We start from the raw sequence: 14,899 nt of genomic DNA, 5'->3' as shown, positions 1-14,899 counted from the left end.
ATGGAAATGGGAGTAGAGGACATGGCTTTTAGTAGATATTATTTCAGTGTAAGTTTTGCATTTCATCTTTGAAGTTTTTGTTCATCGAAAACATGTTTGCAGACACCAAATGAGTACAGCAATGAAACTCTTAGGAGAATGATCTTGGAGAATAGAATTGTTCCTAAAAATAATTGGTTTAGCGCAAGAGATGGGTTAGAAAGGGTGAGAAAAGGTTTCTTCGCTTTTCATATTCAAACAGGAAAAGCATTTTCTTTGCTTAGATATTCTTTTACTGAGAAAGAGAAATGTAAAATTAGAACTACTCCTACGATTCTGCATAGTACTGAAGTTTCCCTGGTAGTACCCAAAAGTTCTGTTTATACAGAAATATTTCTAGTTGGGTAAGTTTTAGACACTTCATTACACAATGTATGCCTCTAGCACACTTCCCGAGGAACCTGTTGTTTGGTAATAATGAACACTGGTTAATTTTAAACATAGTTTTAGAAGGATTTTCGAAACGGGTCTTCAGAGGAGAGATCATATAAAATTTTATGCTACATATTTTGCCAAACCGCATTGCACTGGAAGACATGGGAATTACGACAGTGTCAGACTGATGGATTGCTACTCTCCTTTTCTCTATTTTAGTTTTGGTTTGCTGCTCAGCTGCTTAGTACTTATTTGTGAAATATTATGGGTTAAGTTTTATTCCAAATTAGAATAGTAGTTTACTAGTAACACACTATAACACAATAAGCACTAGAACCGTTAACTATACATACACACTAACTTCCAGTATAGGCCAATATTACAGTGGAAACCGATTGATTATCTCCTAAAGTAAGATATCTACCGAAAAATCATAAGACACAAACGTTTTAGGGTTATTTAAAATATATTACAATAAAGAAAAATTAAATATACAGCATCAGTCGAAAAGTCATGACGAAACAAAGTTTCTTTAATGAAACACCCTGTATATTATTCCATATTTCAGTTCTTCTCGAAGTTCTAAACATGTAACAAAATTAACCGTTTTCGAGATATCGAACTTTGAAAGTAACTTTTTACTACTCTCAAATTTATAAAAGAAAAGGGGCCCCAAATTTGGATATTTATTTTGAAAATAACCCAAGGTGAATGATATGCATATGATTTACTTTTATTATTAGTTTTTTTACAGAAAATAAAAAAACCTAATAGTTCAGGATTGATAAAAATGCATGAAACGAAAACATGTATTTTTTTAATGAATGTCCAGCATATTTTAAATTTTATGAAAACAATAGTTATGCCAGAATAAAAAAAGAGGGAAAAGTTTTAATAAACAAGAAATATTTTCTTTGGAATTCTGTTTTATAAGGTGCTCAAAGTCTTCACCATTTACCTCGTATATTCGCCGAATAAAATTTTGTACCAAAGTCGTCGCCAGCCAATGGGCTAGGGGGGAGGGGGGCAAGATAAGAGAGAGGGTGGGAGAAATATAAATTATAGGTAGAAATAGGTACAGTGAATTAATTTTTTTAGAACTGTTTTTAATAAAACAAAAAAATATAAACAACTAAAAAAATTAAGAAATTCAACGAAAATTCGGTAGAACGTAATCTTCTCGAATTTTTTGAGTTTGTGTACCCATTATTAATAAAATCTTCATGGTTGTCATGTCTGTGTATACTCATCATTGCTAAGCCATTGAGATGATTCTGTACCATAGTATTTTTCAGCCAGGTTTTTATTCTTGTGTTTCTTTAATTTAAAATTCCAGAGCTAAATTTTTAAAATATGGAAATATGGAAATATATTACTTTTTAACATAAAATTTTATATTTTTAAATTCTTTTGTCAACAAATATACAGGCTGTTACAAATTCGCTTCTCACTACAGGGATCTCGAAACATTGAAGATGAATTTTTCGAGACAAAACGTCTGAATCTGGTTTGGGTTGAGGCAGTACATTATTGGGGGTCATGAAGGCTTGCAAAAAATGTAATAAAATTTCCAGGGTCGTATTTTAAAAAATGAAGTTGATGATGGTCCTGGAGAGACGAAACATTACATATAAAAATTGATTATGCCATTCGATAGAGGGCAAAAAGTGGCCTTGAGAAAGTGTCCTTCTTTTTTTAATATTACCTCAAACAAGGCTGAAATGAAACAAAAACGTATTTCCAAAATTTCGTTTTTTTTCAAATATTTCGAATACTAATCATGTTAGTTTTGATTTTTTAGAGGGATAATGTTTCCGAGATCCATGTAGTGAGAAAGCGAATTTGTAACAGCTTGTATATATATTTGTTTTTTAAAAAAATAAAATAGTGAAATGGTGAAATTTTCAAAATTAAAGTTTAAGTAAATAAAATATTTTATTGAATATTTCCAATCGAATACTTTTTTAGTGTAAGAAAATGTTTGTATTTTTTTTCGAAATTCTAGGGGGGGGGCAGCTGAAACCCCCCCTGCCCCCCTTGGCGACGCCTTTGTTTTGTAGTCAATCTAAAAGGTTGTTGAGGGGAATAGTGGAAATTTCATACCTTATCCTTTCCTGCAACTCATCGATATTCTGCGGCCTAAGTTTGTAGACTACATTTTGTATGTGACTCCACAGAAAAAAGTCAAGCGGGGTTATATCGGGAGACCTAGCTGACCATACAATTGCCCCTCTGCGGCCAATCCATTTATCAGGAAAAGTTTCATCTAAATCTAGACATGCCCGTACCACACGTCCAAAATATGGAGGAGTTCCATCATGTTGAAACCATATTTGTTCTTTGTAAATTGGGATTGATTGGGTCGGTAATAATCGTCTAAGCTCTGGAATAATATTTATGTGCTTGCAAAAGTAATAAATATTGTTCAGAGGTCAAATTTCCGTTTATAAAATAGGGTCCTATGACGTGTCCACTAATAATGCCACACCAAACATTTACTTTTTGCGGTCGTTGGGTGTGAACTTTTTCCATCCAATGTGAATTTTGGTCCGACCAATACCTACAGTTGTGTGTGTTTATGTGACCGTTTATAGAAAATATAGATTCGTCAGAAAACAATATGTGGGTGACAAAGTTGACATTTTTGTTTTATTTATCCATAATCGTCTTCACTAATTCTTGTAACAAATGAATTTTATATGGATGTAATTTTTCCCGTTTGCAAATTTTTTGAATGGAATATCGACGATGATTTAAATTTATCGTGTCGAATTTATTGGATTTTCCACTACATCGAAAATGTTATTTAATGATTTGTCTTCATTTGTAACATTTACTGGTCTTCGACTTTTTCGTCGATTTGCAACACCTTCAGTTTTATGAAATCGCTGCAATGTGTTTGAAACAGTTGATTTACAAATACGCTTCCGATCGGGACACAATTCATGAAAAATATCCACTACTTCATCACAACTTCATCTTCTATCACCACATCCTATGATCATTAAAACTTCAATTCGAATTCATCAATTTATTGATGCGCCTTTAGGGGTTAGGAAACAAGTTCTTTCGTCTAGTAATATTCCCATAGAAAATAATATCAAATAACTGTAATTCGATATATCTAGATCCTTTTGTACCTAATAAGTTGCTTAAATTATTAAATTCCAAATTAAAGAGTAAAATGTGCGCAGGTCCCGACAATGTCCCTCTGTCCATAATCAAAACCACTTACAGCTGATTTTAGTACCCTTAACAAATTTTGGTTAATCTCTCATTTTCGGAGGTGAAGTTTCCATCTTGTCTTAAAACTGGAAAAGTCATTCCAATCTTAAAGAAGAATGATTCTCGTTTTCTAGCCAACTACAGGCCTATTGCTATTACTAGTGGGTTTTCTAAAATTTTTGAGCATGATTTTTTGGAAAGATTGTTGAATTTTACCAGTAAATTTAATATCTTTATAGATCATCAACATGGTTTCCGCTCTAAAAAATCTACTTCTACTGCTATTCACAGTTTTATAGATCAGCTGATTGAGTTCATAGATGACGGTGAGTACCCTGTTGGGATCTTCTGTGATCTCAGCAGGGCATTCGACTGTGTTGATCATGATATTTTAATCCGCATGTTATATAATTACGGTATCAGGGGCCGGCCTCTGGACTGGGTGACAACTTTTCTTAAGAAGCGAACTCAATATGTGAGCGTTAACTATTTTAGTAATCATGTTATGCAAACATATACGAGTAGCTCGGAGCTAGCTGAAATAAGCATGTGCGTTCCACAGGGCTCAGTCCTTTTTCTATGTGAGAATAACCTTAAACGCATATGTTTATATTTTAATTTGGATAAAACTCAGATTCTTAGGTTCCACACCTCACAGAAACCACTTAGTGATCCTGAGCTTTGTGTTAATAGTGATACTTAGTTTCATATTCATGATACTTGCTGTAAGTTTCTGGTTTATATCTGGACTCGCATTTTTAACGCATCTGTTTATTACCTTTTTTATAACATTAGAAATGTAATTGGAACTGACCATTTACTAAAACTGTATTAGGCGCAAGTTGAAAGCCGACTAATGTATGGAATTGTCTTTTGGGGTGACTCCACCCTCTCACGTGATGTTTTGTGGCGCAAAAGAGGATATTGCGATGCATTGCCGATGTCCCTAGTACACATTCATGCCGGGAACTATTTGGTAGATATAAACTCTTAACCCTTTTTGGCATTTATGTGTTTGAGATATGTTTGTTTGTGTTTAATAATAAATCTAAGTTTTTAGCTAACTGTGACGTCCATAACATAAACACTAGAATAAAGAATGATTTGCGTATCCCTTATTCTAGAGTAAATATTACTTTTAAAGCTCCAAGTCGGATTGGAGCCAGTGTTCAACAATCTTCCGGAAAATATAAAAAATATTAAAAGTGTAAATGCTTTTAAATTCAATCTAAAATTGTATCTTATTGAAAAGTGCTTATATAGTACCGCAGACTTTTATACCTAATCAAGCATTACTTGTAACGTTTATTTTCTCTTTTTTATATTATGTTTTATATATTTTATATATTTTTTTATATATAAGTGTGTTTAAATATTTGTTAAAATGTAATTTCTGTTTCTTACAACTTGATATGACGTTTCTTATACATTTTTTATGTCTCAAAGAATAAAATATCTAAAAAAAAAAAATTCGCTCTGTTTCACTTAAATGTGGCATTTTTGCGAGAAAATTATTCACACTAAACGTGACATGTGTTGTCAAGAAAATCACTATTAGACAAAAGAATGATGCAGCGTTGTTATGGACCTAGAAACTTTCAAAGGTAATTTGATGGACTACAAACTTAATGGATTAAAATATTTTTGTATAATTTATAAGAAAATGATTTTCAAAGTTCGACATCTCGAAAACGGTTAAGTTTAGGTACATGATGTGTTATAATGAATTTTGTTTAGCATTTCCAGAATAATTGAAATATGAAATACAGGGTGTTCCATTAAAGAAAAAGCAACCTTGTTTCGTCATGATTTTTTTACTGATCTTGTATACTTGATTATTCTTTATTGTAATAGGTTAAAAAAACTCTAAAACGTTTGTGTTATGATTTTTCGATAGCTATTTTATTTTAGTCGATTTGACACATATCAGGTTTGACTGATTTGACAATTTTCTGGCATTTAATTTAATTATTCTGAATTTTAAGAAGATATTAGTAATAAATATTATTTTCTAGCAAAATGTATACAATATTGAAATCCACACATCAATTATGACACTTGTAGTTCAATGAAGGCACAAATTCAAATGTGACACCGTCGCCTCTGTTACTTTTGCTTTTAGTCTACATTTAATAGTAGAACATTTTTGTTACTTACTCTATAATTATGAATAAAAGCATCTCAAAACAAATCTGCTGCTATAAAAGTTATTATATAAGGTAATTACATGTTTGCTATTCGAAACCTACAATCATCAAGTCGACGACGAAGTACCAATTATAAATTTATGGTGCTTCGGTTTGTTCTCGTTTCTGCTTGATTTTGTCCATTACCTAATGTTGCCCATTTGAAGCAGGATGTTGCTAAAGCGTTGGATAATTTTTATAACTGTATATTTAAAGTTTTCTTTTGAGAAAGAAAACTATTCCGAGGTGATTAATCTCGTAACTGATTTCGTGAAGGTACAAAATTGTCCCACCAAAATAATCGCTTGTGTATGTTGGAGAAAAGGTGAGTGCAACTCAAAATTTAGGTAAAGATTGCGTGGGTAAAGGAATTTTCAGATGTCCGGTTGAACTTGTGGAAAGCGCTTTCGAGAAATTATATATTTGGTCAAATCAGGAGAGTTGGCAGACCACTCTATTATCCATCTAGTGAAGAGCACCAAATGTTCCTCTTAGACGCAAGATGCGAAGGTTCCGAAAGTATGTTGCGTCAAGTAAGGATAATAATGAATGTATATGTTTCACTTCACAGTTGCTTGTAAAACCACTAAGTCTTTTGTTGTTTCATTGAATCTACGTGTAAATTTTTCTATTCCGCACCACAAAAGCTATTTTAAATTCTAATTTATCCACAAATTCTCACAAAAGTTAATTGTTTCTCAGCTGAGTTGCTTATGCGATAACTACTTTTTAAGTGTTTTTTTCACACAAGAATTACCACACTACTAATAAAATTACTACGCCTCTTTTTTTTCAGGCTCAAGAATTAAATTTGTTCAACCAACCATTCAGGTGGCTAATCTTGGGAACTGGCAGCGATCTAATTTTCGGCAACGTTTATTTTGGCGTCGATAGTAGAGTTTATGTAATAGAAGACGATGACCTTGGCTACAGAATTAATTCTGTTTACAAGTATGCGGAAAATGCTAGAGAGTTGGTAATTAATTTAGTTGGAGTTTGGACAAATTCGCAAGGATTTTCACACTTCAATGATATTTCCGCCCCACAGAACCGAACGAACTTGATGGGAACCTTTCTTAAGGTTTCTTATGTAATAACTAATCCTGAGTCACAGAATCATCTTTGGGATTACAGGTGAACATTTTTTTTTACTTTTCTTAATCGTATATTCTAGTAACAAATAACTATCTTTTGTTTTAGACATACACATATAGATGGTATTTCAAAACTAAACTATATATTAGTGCATCATTTGTTGGAATTTACCAACGCTACATCCGAAAAAATCTTCAGAGATACCTGGGGATACAAAAATGCTACCACTTCTTTATATTCGGGTATGATAGGAGATTTACAGATTGGCAATGCTGAACTAGGAGGTGCAACAAAGTGAAAAGTTTTTTTTCCAGAACACTCGTATCAATACTGACTGTTTTAGGTACCCCAGCCTTCTTCACAATTGACAGGATCGATATAATCGACTACATCGCAGTCACAGCTCCAACTTTCATGAAATTCATCTTCAAAGCTCCTCCTCTCACCTACGTTACCAACGTTTTCACTCTCCCATTTGATACTTACGTTTGGTACTGCAGCTTCGCCTTGATAGCAGCGATTTTAGCAGTGGTCTATGTGATAGTGGTCTGGGAATGGAGGGACCCGGTCTTCAAGAATAAAGGTATCACTGTATACTCTTTACGACCGAACATCTTCGACGTGTTCCTCATGGAAGTTGGAGCCATCACTCAACAAGGATCTGACGCGGAACCAAGAAGTAACGCCGGAAGGATTGCCACTATCTTCACATTCATAGCTTTGATGTTTATGTATACTTCCTATTCCGCGAACATCGTGGCCCTGTTGCAATCTACCACTGAAAGTATTCGGACTCTGGAGGACTTGCTAGCTTCCAGGATATCTCTTGGAGTGGAAGATATAATCTACGCGCATTACTATTTTGAGGTGATATTGTCTTCAGGGTCCAACCCCTTAACTACTGTTGCTAAACGTCACTTTTGTTTTTAGAATGCACAGGAGCCCACCAGAAAAGCCATTTACGAGCAGAAAATAGCTCCCAAGGGCCAAAAACCTAATTTTATGACAGCTAGAGAGGGGATAGAGAAGGTACAACAGGGGTTTTTCGCATTTCACATAGAGTTGTCCACTGGTTATAAGATAATCAACGAAATATTTCAAGAGAGCGAAAAATGCACTTTGAAAGAGATAGTGTACATAAACTTGATAGAACCTTGGCTGGCTGTGAAGAAGAATTCGAGTTACAAGGAGATTTTTAAAGTGGGGTGAGTGAAACTCGCATGTTTCAATAGGTAGTTATCCATTTTATTGTTATTTTCTAAATAATATTATATCGCACTTTCTCTTACACGAGTCTGCACCGCCAACTTTACTTCTGATATATTAGGTGGAATATTTTTGTTGTTATCTTACCGATTTTAGTCTTGAAAAGATTCACGAATCTGGAATTCAAAGCAGGGAGATCAGTCGTATCTATACAAAAAAACCAAAATGTCATGGTACTGGTGGCAATTTTGGTAGCGCTGGTTTAATAGACTGCTACGCAGCCTTCTTGATATTTGGCATTGGAGTGGGTTGTAGCGTTATTTTGATGATACTTGAGATATTAATGAAAACGTACAAACAGAACAGTCCCAGTAACATCATTGAAGAAATTAAAGATGATCAGAAGTTCATTTAAAAGATGCTGTTTATGGAAAAATGTAGTACTGCTTATTTTAGGAGGTGTAGTTTGGGGAAACCTATAAAGCACACCTCTACATTTCGTTTCACCACCAAATCAAAATTAGTCAATATTTTTGAGTTCTTCATTTGGTGGCTTATTGAAATTTTGATTCATCAGAACTCTGTTGCAATATCTTTTAATCGAAATTAGTATTTATGTTAATTAAAAATTACCCTTGAATCATCACCACAACTAACATCTTTAAGAAGCACCAAACGTTTAAATAAATAAATTGTGCTAAATCTAATATTTCTTCATTTCCCTTACTAACGTCCTCAGAGCAATATTTCCCTTCATCCTTTCACATCTGTTTGCGCTTATGTAAAGTGTCGGCACTGTTTCCAAACAATCCTGTATTATGTTCTAATTACGGTAATAACAGAACGGTTCGAGTGAGAACAATAAGTGTGGAATCGCAATTCGAAAACGTGCTAATAATAGCTGAGTCACAGTTATCCGACCTTTGTAAAACAATACGGGTGATAAAAATACTTATTATTCTGCATTCTTTGGTGGACCTAAGGAAGTAGGATGGACGATACATTTTAACTGCATGAAAAAAATGTTCGAAAGTTCTGTGAAATATATATATTTTTTAATGGAAGTGCATCAAGGTTCAAATTTGGGCCTCGTTTATTTTTCTCGGGTATTAATGACTTTGCACAGTCATTATTTGATAGGTGGCTAAAACTACTATTTTTGTCGTTTGAGTAAGAGTAAAAAGATGCAAAGGCATTATAGAGTGCATCAATGTCATATTAGAGCATTTCGGGTATTATTAAAGATATAAGTTGCGGTTTCGCTAACATTGGACTTTTTTTTTTTGATATTTGACATTGACATTTGAGATAAATTTTTAGGTCACAACAGACCTTCGATACGGTCAGCGTTGTTAGTTCCGGACTATCTGCTAGAGGTCGTTAGGTATCGCCTTTTCCGGTTACATTTTATGACATAACATTTTTTGTAGTTTTAAGTAGCTCAACATTACAGGATGTTCCCAATTAAGAAATAATTCAAAATAGATTAATTAATTTCATTATTAGAACTCAATAATGCACTATGTAAGTTAAGAAATACATAAATAGCTAATCTTGTTCTAACATCCATTTAATATGTACAGGGTGTTCCGAGATCGTTAACAATTGGTGTTAGATACAAAAATAATATAGATTACTATTTTTATTTGGTTGTCGCCACAAAGTTTCGGAAGTCTACTAATAACTGAAATCTTAAGGCGATACAGAAACAATACAACTAACATGTAACGTAATAGAAGTTTCTCTATTTATTTCATTAAGTGTTTCTGCCATAGAAAAAAAATAACCCTTTACATTAAAAGTGTTCGTCAAAGGGTTGATTAGTTGATTTTATAAATTTATTTGTGTAACCAGAAATATTTGACACTGAGAAAGTAGATATTTCTTCATGACAGCTTTGAATATACCTATACAGGGTGAGTCGGTTTTTTGTAGTAGGATTTTAATAGTTGATAGAGATTCATTTTTTAATAAGAAAGTTCCTATAAACGTAGGTCTTAGAACGCTTCGTTTGTGACATATAGGGTGTTGAATTTTTCTTAATATCTCTAAAAGACCAACATATATTGAACTGAAATTTGGTATTAATAACACATTAGTTATGGTAAATAAAACAAAGATATCTGTTATCCATTTCACACACCAGTGACGTGCCTGAGGTGAGTTACTGGAATACTGGTTATTTTTCTGGAAAATAATATCATTTCTAAATTTTTTAATCAATTCTGAATAAAACAGCTCACTTTAAATTTTTTATAAAATGAACGGTTTTTGGTTTAATTCATTTGGCATGATACTGTTCCAACGATATTGGTAATACATTTGTAATAAGAAAAATATGATGTACCCCTGAAAATCAACATTTGTTTTGTCATGCCAAATTTCAGTTTAATATCTGTTGGTCTTTTAGAGATATTAAGAAAAATTCTTAAAAATGTTTGTTTTCTACAGCCTATATCTCACAAACGAAGCGTTTTCAGGTCTATGTTTATAGGAACTTTTCTTATTAAAAAATGATTCTCTATCAACTGTTATTATTCATTCAATCGTTTTTGTTGATTTTCAGTGCACATCATATTTGTCTTATTAATTCACAAATGTATTAGGTATCAATATCGTTGGAACAGTTTCATGCCAAATGAATTTAACCAAAAACCGTTAATTTTATAAAAAATTGAATGTTTTTCAAAAAATTGATTAAAAAATTTAGAAATGATGTTATTTTCCAGAAAAATTCACGGGCGTACAAATAATTTTTTTAAAGAGGTCAGTTATCCACCTCAGGCACGTCACTGGTGGGTGAAATGGATAACAGATATCTTTATTTTATTCACCATAACTAATGTGTTATTAATGCCAAATTTCAGTTCAATATATGTTGGTCTTTTAGAGATATCAAGAAAAATTCTTCAAAAAAGTTTGTTTTCAACACCCTATATTTCACAAACGAAGCGTTTTAAGACCTACGTTTAAAGGAACTTTTCTTATTAAAAAATGAATCTCTATCAACTGTTAAAATCCTATCACAAAAAACTGACTCACCCTGTATAGTTATAGTGATTATTGTGTCGTGAAAAAATATCTACTTTCTCAGTATGTGATATTTCTGTTCAGGCATAACTAAATTTAAAAAATCAACTTTCTGGTTAATCCTTTTGGCGCAAAGGATTTTTTTATTATTTTTTTTCTCTTCCGTTTGTAAAAAAATACCCAATCAAACTAAAGAGTAACTGAAAACGGCATAAGTAAATTATTGCAGACAATAGTTGCTGTGTTGTTACTTATTCTTAACCACACGAAACCACTATTCTGCTGTGATCCATTGTGAATTTTAATCGTTATTTTAAGAAGAGGCGTGGTGCAACATTTTCCACATTTCTTAAAAGGTACGCAGAGGTCACTCATCTGTTAGTTCTGTAGAATTTCCCACACTCTTAAATGAAACAGCAAGTTGCCAGAAACAGTTCGTTCCCAATGAATTGTATAATTAATAGCGTTGACTAAGGAAATAATAGTACCTATGTTCTTAACCTTGCCTGTCTCGTTATTAGACTGTCTCAATTTTTTTTACGTAATTGGGTAGGGTCTCGTTGCGTCACATAAAAAATCCTGAATTGCAAAGTCACGCGTCGATTTTTTTCTGTTAGTGTTTATATTACCAAACGCTTTCTACATTTCAGATCAGAATGACAGCAGTGCCTTCCACAGTTTAATTCACCTGGGTTTTTAATACATACAGTGTGTCCCGGGACGGGGTACCGCACTCTTGTAAACTTTTTTAACTGTTGATTTTTCGAGAAAAAGTTATACTATATGAGTTTGTTTTGGGCAATAATGAAATATTTAATAAAACATGCAAGGTGTCCAAAAAATTTTAAAATGTGAAATTTTCCCAAAGCAATGTACTTTTAATTTTTGTTTTCGTTAAAAACTGCATTTAACAAAATTGTTCGAGAACTCAAGAAATGCTTAAATACGGGGTTTAGTCAGAAAATCACATAATCACATTAGACTAGGCGGTATCTGTTTTAGTTTGGGTGAATCGTATATCCACGGCTTTTTGACTTTCAAATATCACTAGAAATGAAAATTTTTCTATGCGCATAAAAAAAACGTGGGCTTAACTTTTGGCGGCACAATATGTATGTTAACAAAATTTGAAAAATATTTTTCTTCCTATTTAATTATGTACCTCTTCAAGAGTTGATTTTAGGCGAAATTGGAAGAGGAAAAAAATGTTTGCAATTAAATTTTTTACAAATTATGACTAGTTACAAATCGAATGAATCATGATTATTATTGTAAAAATGGAAAAAATCGCCAGAAATGAAGTTAAAAAACATTACTTTTTAGGAAATTTTTTTTTGGGGTCTTTAAATTGGGTATAGGACCTTCATACTTGGCTCAAGAAAACTTCATGCTATGTAGAAACATCACACCAAATTTTATCAAAATCGGTTCTATGGATTTTGCATAATAATTTTGCAATCCAGATTTTGAAAAAAAAATTTCAAAAATTTGTACAACAAAAACCAAGGTCCTTAGATACTTGAAAATTTAATGACATATAGAAGGGCTTTCAAGCTTTCAAACGCTTTTTGAAAAATTCAAATCCGTCAATTAGGAGAGCTCTGGCGCTTGTTTAAACAAATTTATTTAAATATTCTAAAATTGTTTAAACAATTATTTTCAAAATATGTCGAAAATTAGTAATATTTATAATGAGTTAATTTAACTTTGATCGGCTATAACTACGTAACTAACTGACCAATCGATCTGTTTTTTTTTTATAGAAGCGTCTTTCCAATAACTTTTAAAACCTATTTTAAAAACTTTGATTTGGTTGAATATTCATAAAGTTATTCTAATTGCTTATAAGTACAAAAATTCGATCAATATTTAAACAAGCGCCAGAGCTTTCCTAATTGACAAAAGCGTTTGACAGCTTGAGAGCCCTTCTATATGTGATTTAAATTTTTAGGTATCTAAGGACTTTGGTTTTGCTGTGCAAAATTTTGAAAATTTGCAAAAATTTTTTCAAAATCTGGATGGCAAAATTATTATGCAAAATCTGTCGAACCGATTTTGATGAAATTTGGTGCTATGATTCTACATAACATGAAGTTTGCTTGAGCCAAGTATGAACGTCCTATACCCAACTTAAAAACCCCCAAAAATTCCTTAAAAAGTAATGTTTTTTTAGCCCATTTTTGTGATTTTTTCGATTTTTACAATAATAATCAAGATTCATTCGATTTGTAACTAGTCATATTTTGTAACAAATTTAATTACAAACATTTTTTTCCTCTTCCATTTTCGCCTAAAATCAACTCTTGAAACGATACATAATTAAGAAGGAAGAAAAATATGACATTTTTCGATTTTTTTTTAACATATTGTGCCGCCAAAAGTTAAGCCCACGTTTTCTTTATGCGCATAGAAAAATTTTTATTTGTAGTGATATTTGAAAGCCAAAAAGCCAAAAATCTCCGTGGATATACGATTCACCCAAATATGGACTTTTTGAAACAGATACCGTCTGGACTACATTTTGCAAATAAAAAGACGACGCAATTTAACTATCTTACATACTATATACTTTTAATTAAGTACTACGAATATTTCCTTATCAATGTCAAAGTTAGCACATTAATTTTTAACTTAATCTTAATCAAAATTCGTATTTGGAAATTCTCGACAATTTTGTTTTGGCAGAAATAGATAGCGGAAATTTAGAGTTCAAAAATAAACTAACTTTTCAACAAGACGGATACCCTGTATATTCCACACTTCTACTGAGAAACCAGCTTGACGTTCACTTCCCGAACAAGTGGATCGGACGCTATGGACCAATACCTTGTCCTGCACAGGCATCCGACTTGTCCCCATTAGATTATTTCTTATGTGGATACTGAATCAAAAAGTGTACTCAACGATTTTGCGAATAACATTGATTTACTTTCAATTCAGGTAGCTGTTGCCACCATAAACGAAGAAATGATCTCGTGTGTGTACAAAAAGTTTAGAAAAATGTGTGTTAGTTAGAGGTTTACAAGTTGAACAGGACTTGCTTCGTTGTTGTTAATTCCAATTCTAATTTGTTATTTGAATTTTTTAATTAGTAAAGCTACTTTTATTTGGTTTGGTTTACAATAGCAGAACAAATTGTTTTACTACGCTATTTTTTATATTAAGTTGAATTACACCAACAATATCTAGTAAACAGCCAATAATTAGTATTTATCTAAAAAATTTAAAATAATGTTAATATTATTAATACAAAAACTCATACCTGACATATTGAAATTGTTAAATAATGTAATTGCAATCTTCCAAAGAAATGTCTATATTCTTGCTGTTCTAACGTCACCTTTGACTAAATCAACATATAAAATTATCCACGTTAGATAGATCTTACTATTTTTACATTTTATTTAGGATTGCTTTTTCTAGTGGCTTAATATTAATAGGTTTAAGGAANCAAAGTCACGCGTCGATTTTTTTCTGTTAGTGTTTATATTACCAAACGCTTTCTACATTTCAGATCAGAATGACAGCAGTGCCTTCCACAGTTTAATTCACCTGGGTTTTTAATACATACAGTGTGTCCCGGGACGGGGTACCGCACTCTTGTAAACTGTTGATTTTTCGAGAAAAAGTTATTCTATATAAATTTGTTTTGTTTATGGGAAGCCATGGGCAATAATCAAATATGTAATAAAACAACCAATGGTCAAAAATTTAAGAAAGTAAATGTCTGGTGTGGCATAATG

At 32.3% G+C, this 14,899-nt stretch overlaps 1 protein-coding gene across 1 annotated transcript; it reads left to right on the top strand.

Moving 5' to 3' along the window:
- On the top strand, window positions 1–8,621 carry LOC108912103. Its single transcript, XM_018717267.2, has 9 exons — window positions 1–48; window positions 103–383; window positions 5,993–6,150; window positions 6,204–6,358; window positions 6,622–6,959; window positions 7,026–7,204; window positions 7,264–7,787; window positions 7,851–8,125; window positions 8,283–8,621. The coding sequence occupies exons 1-9, from the start codon at window positions 1–3 to the stop codon at window positions 8,539–8,541; spliced, it is 2,217 nt and encodes a 738-aa protein (XP_018572783.2). The 3' UTR covers window positions 8,542–8,621.
- The last annotated feature ends 6,278 nt before the right edge of the window (window positions 8,622–14,899 follow it).

Source organism: Anoplophora glabripennis, unplaced genomic scaffold, assembly GCF_000390285.2.
Source record: "Anoplophora glabripennis isolate ALB-LARVAE unplaced genomic scaffold, Agla_2.0 scaffold641, whole genome shotgun sequence".
In the NCBI taxonomy this organism is placed as follows: domain Eukaryota; kingdom Metazoa; phylum Arthropoda; class Insecta; order Coleoptera; family Cerambycidae; genus Anoplophora; species Anoplophora glabripennis.
This window is presented reverse-complemented; position numbering and strand designations above follow the sequence as displayed.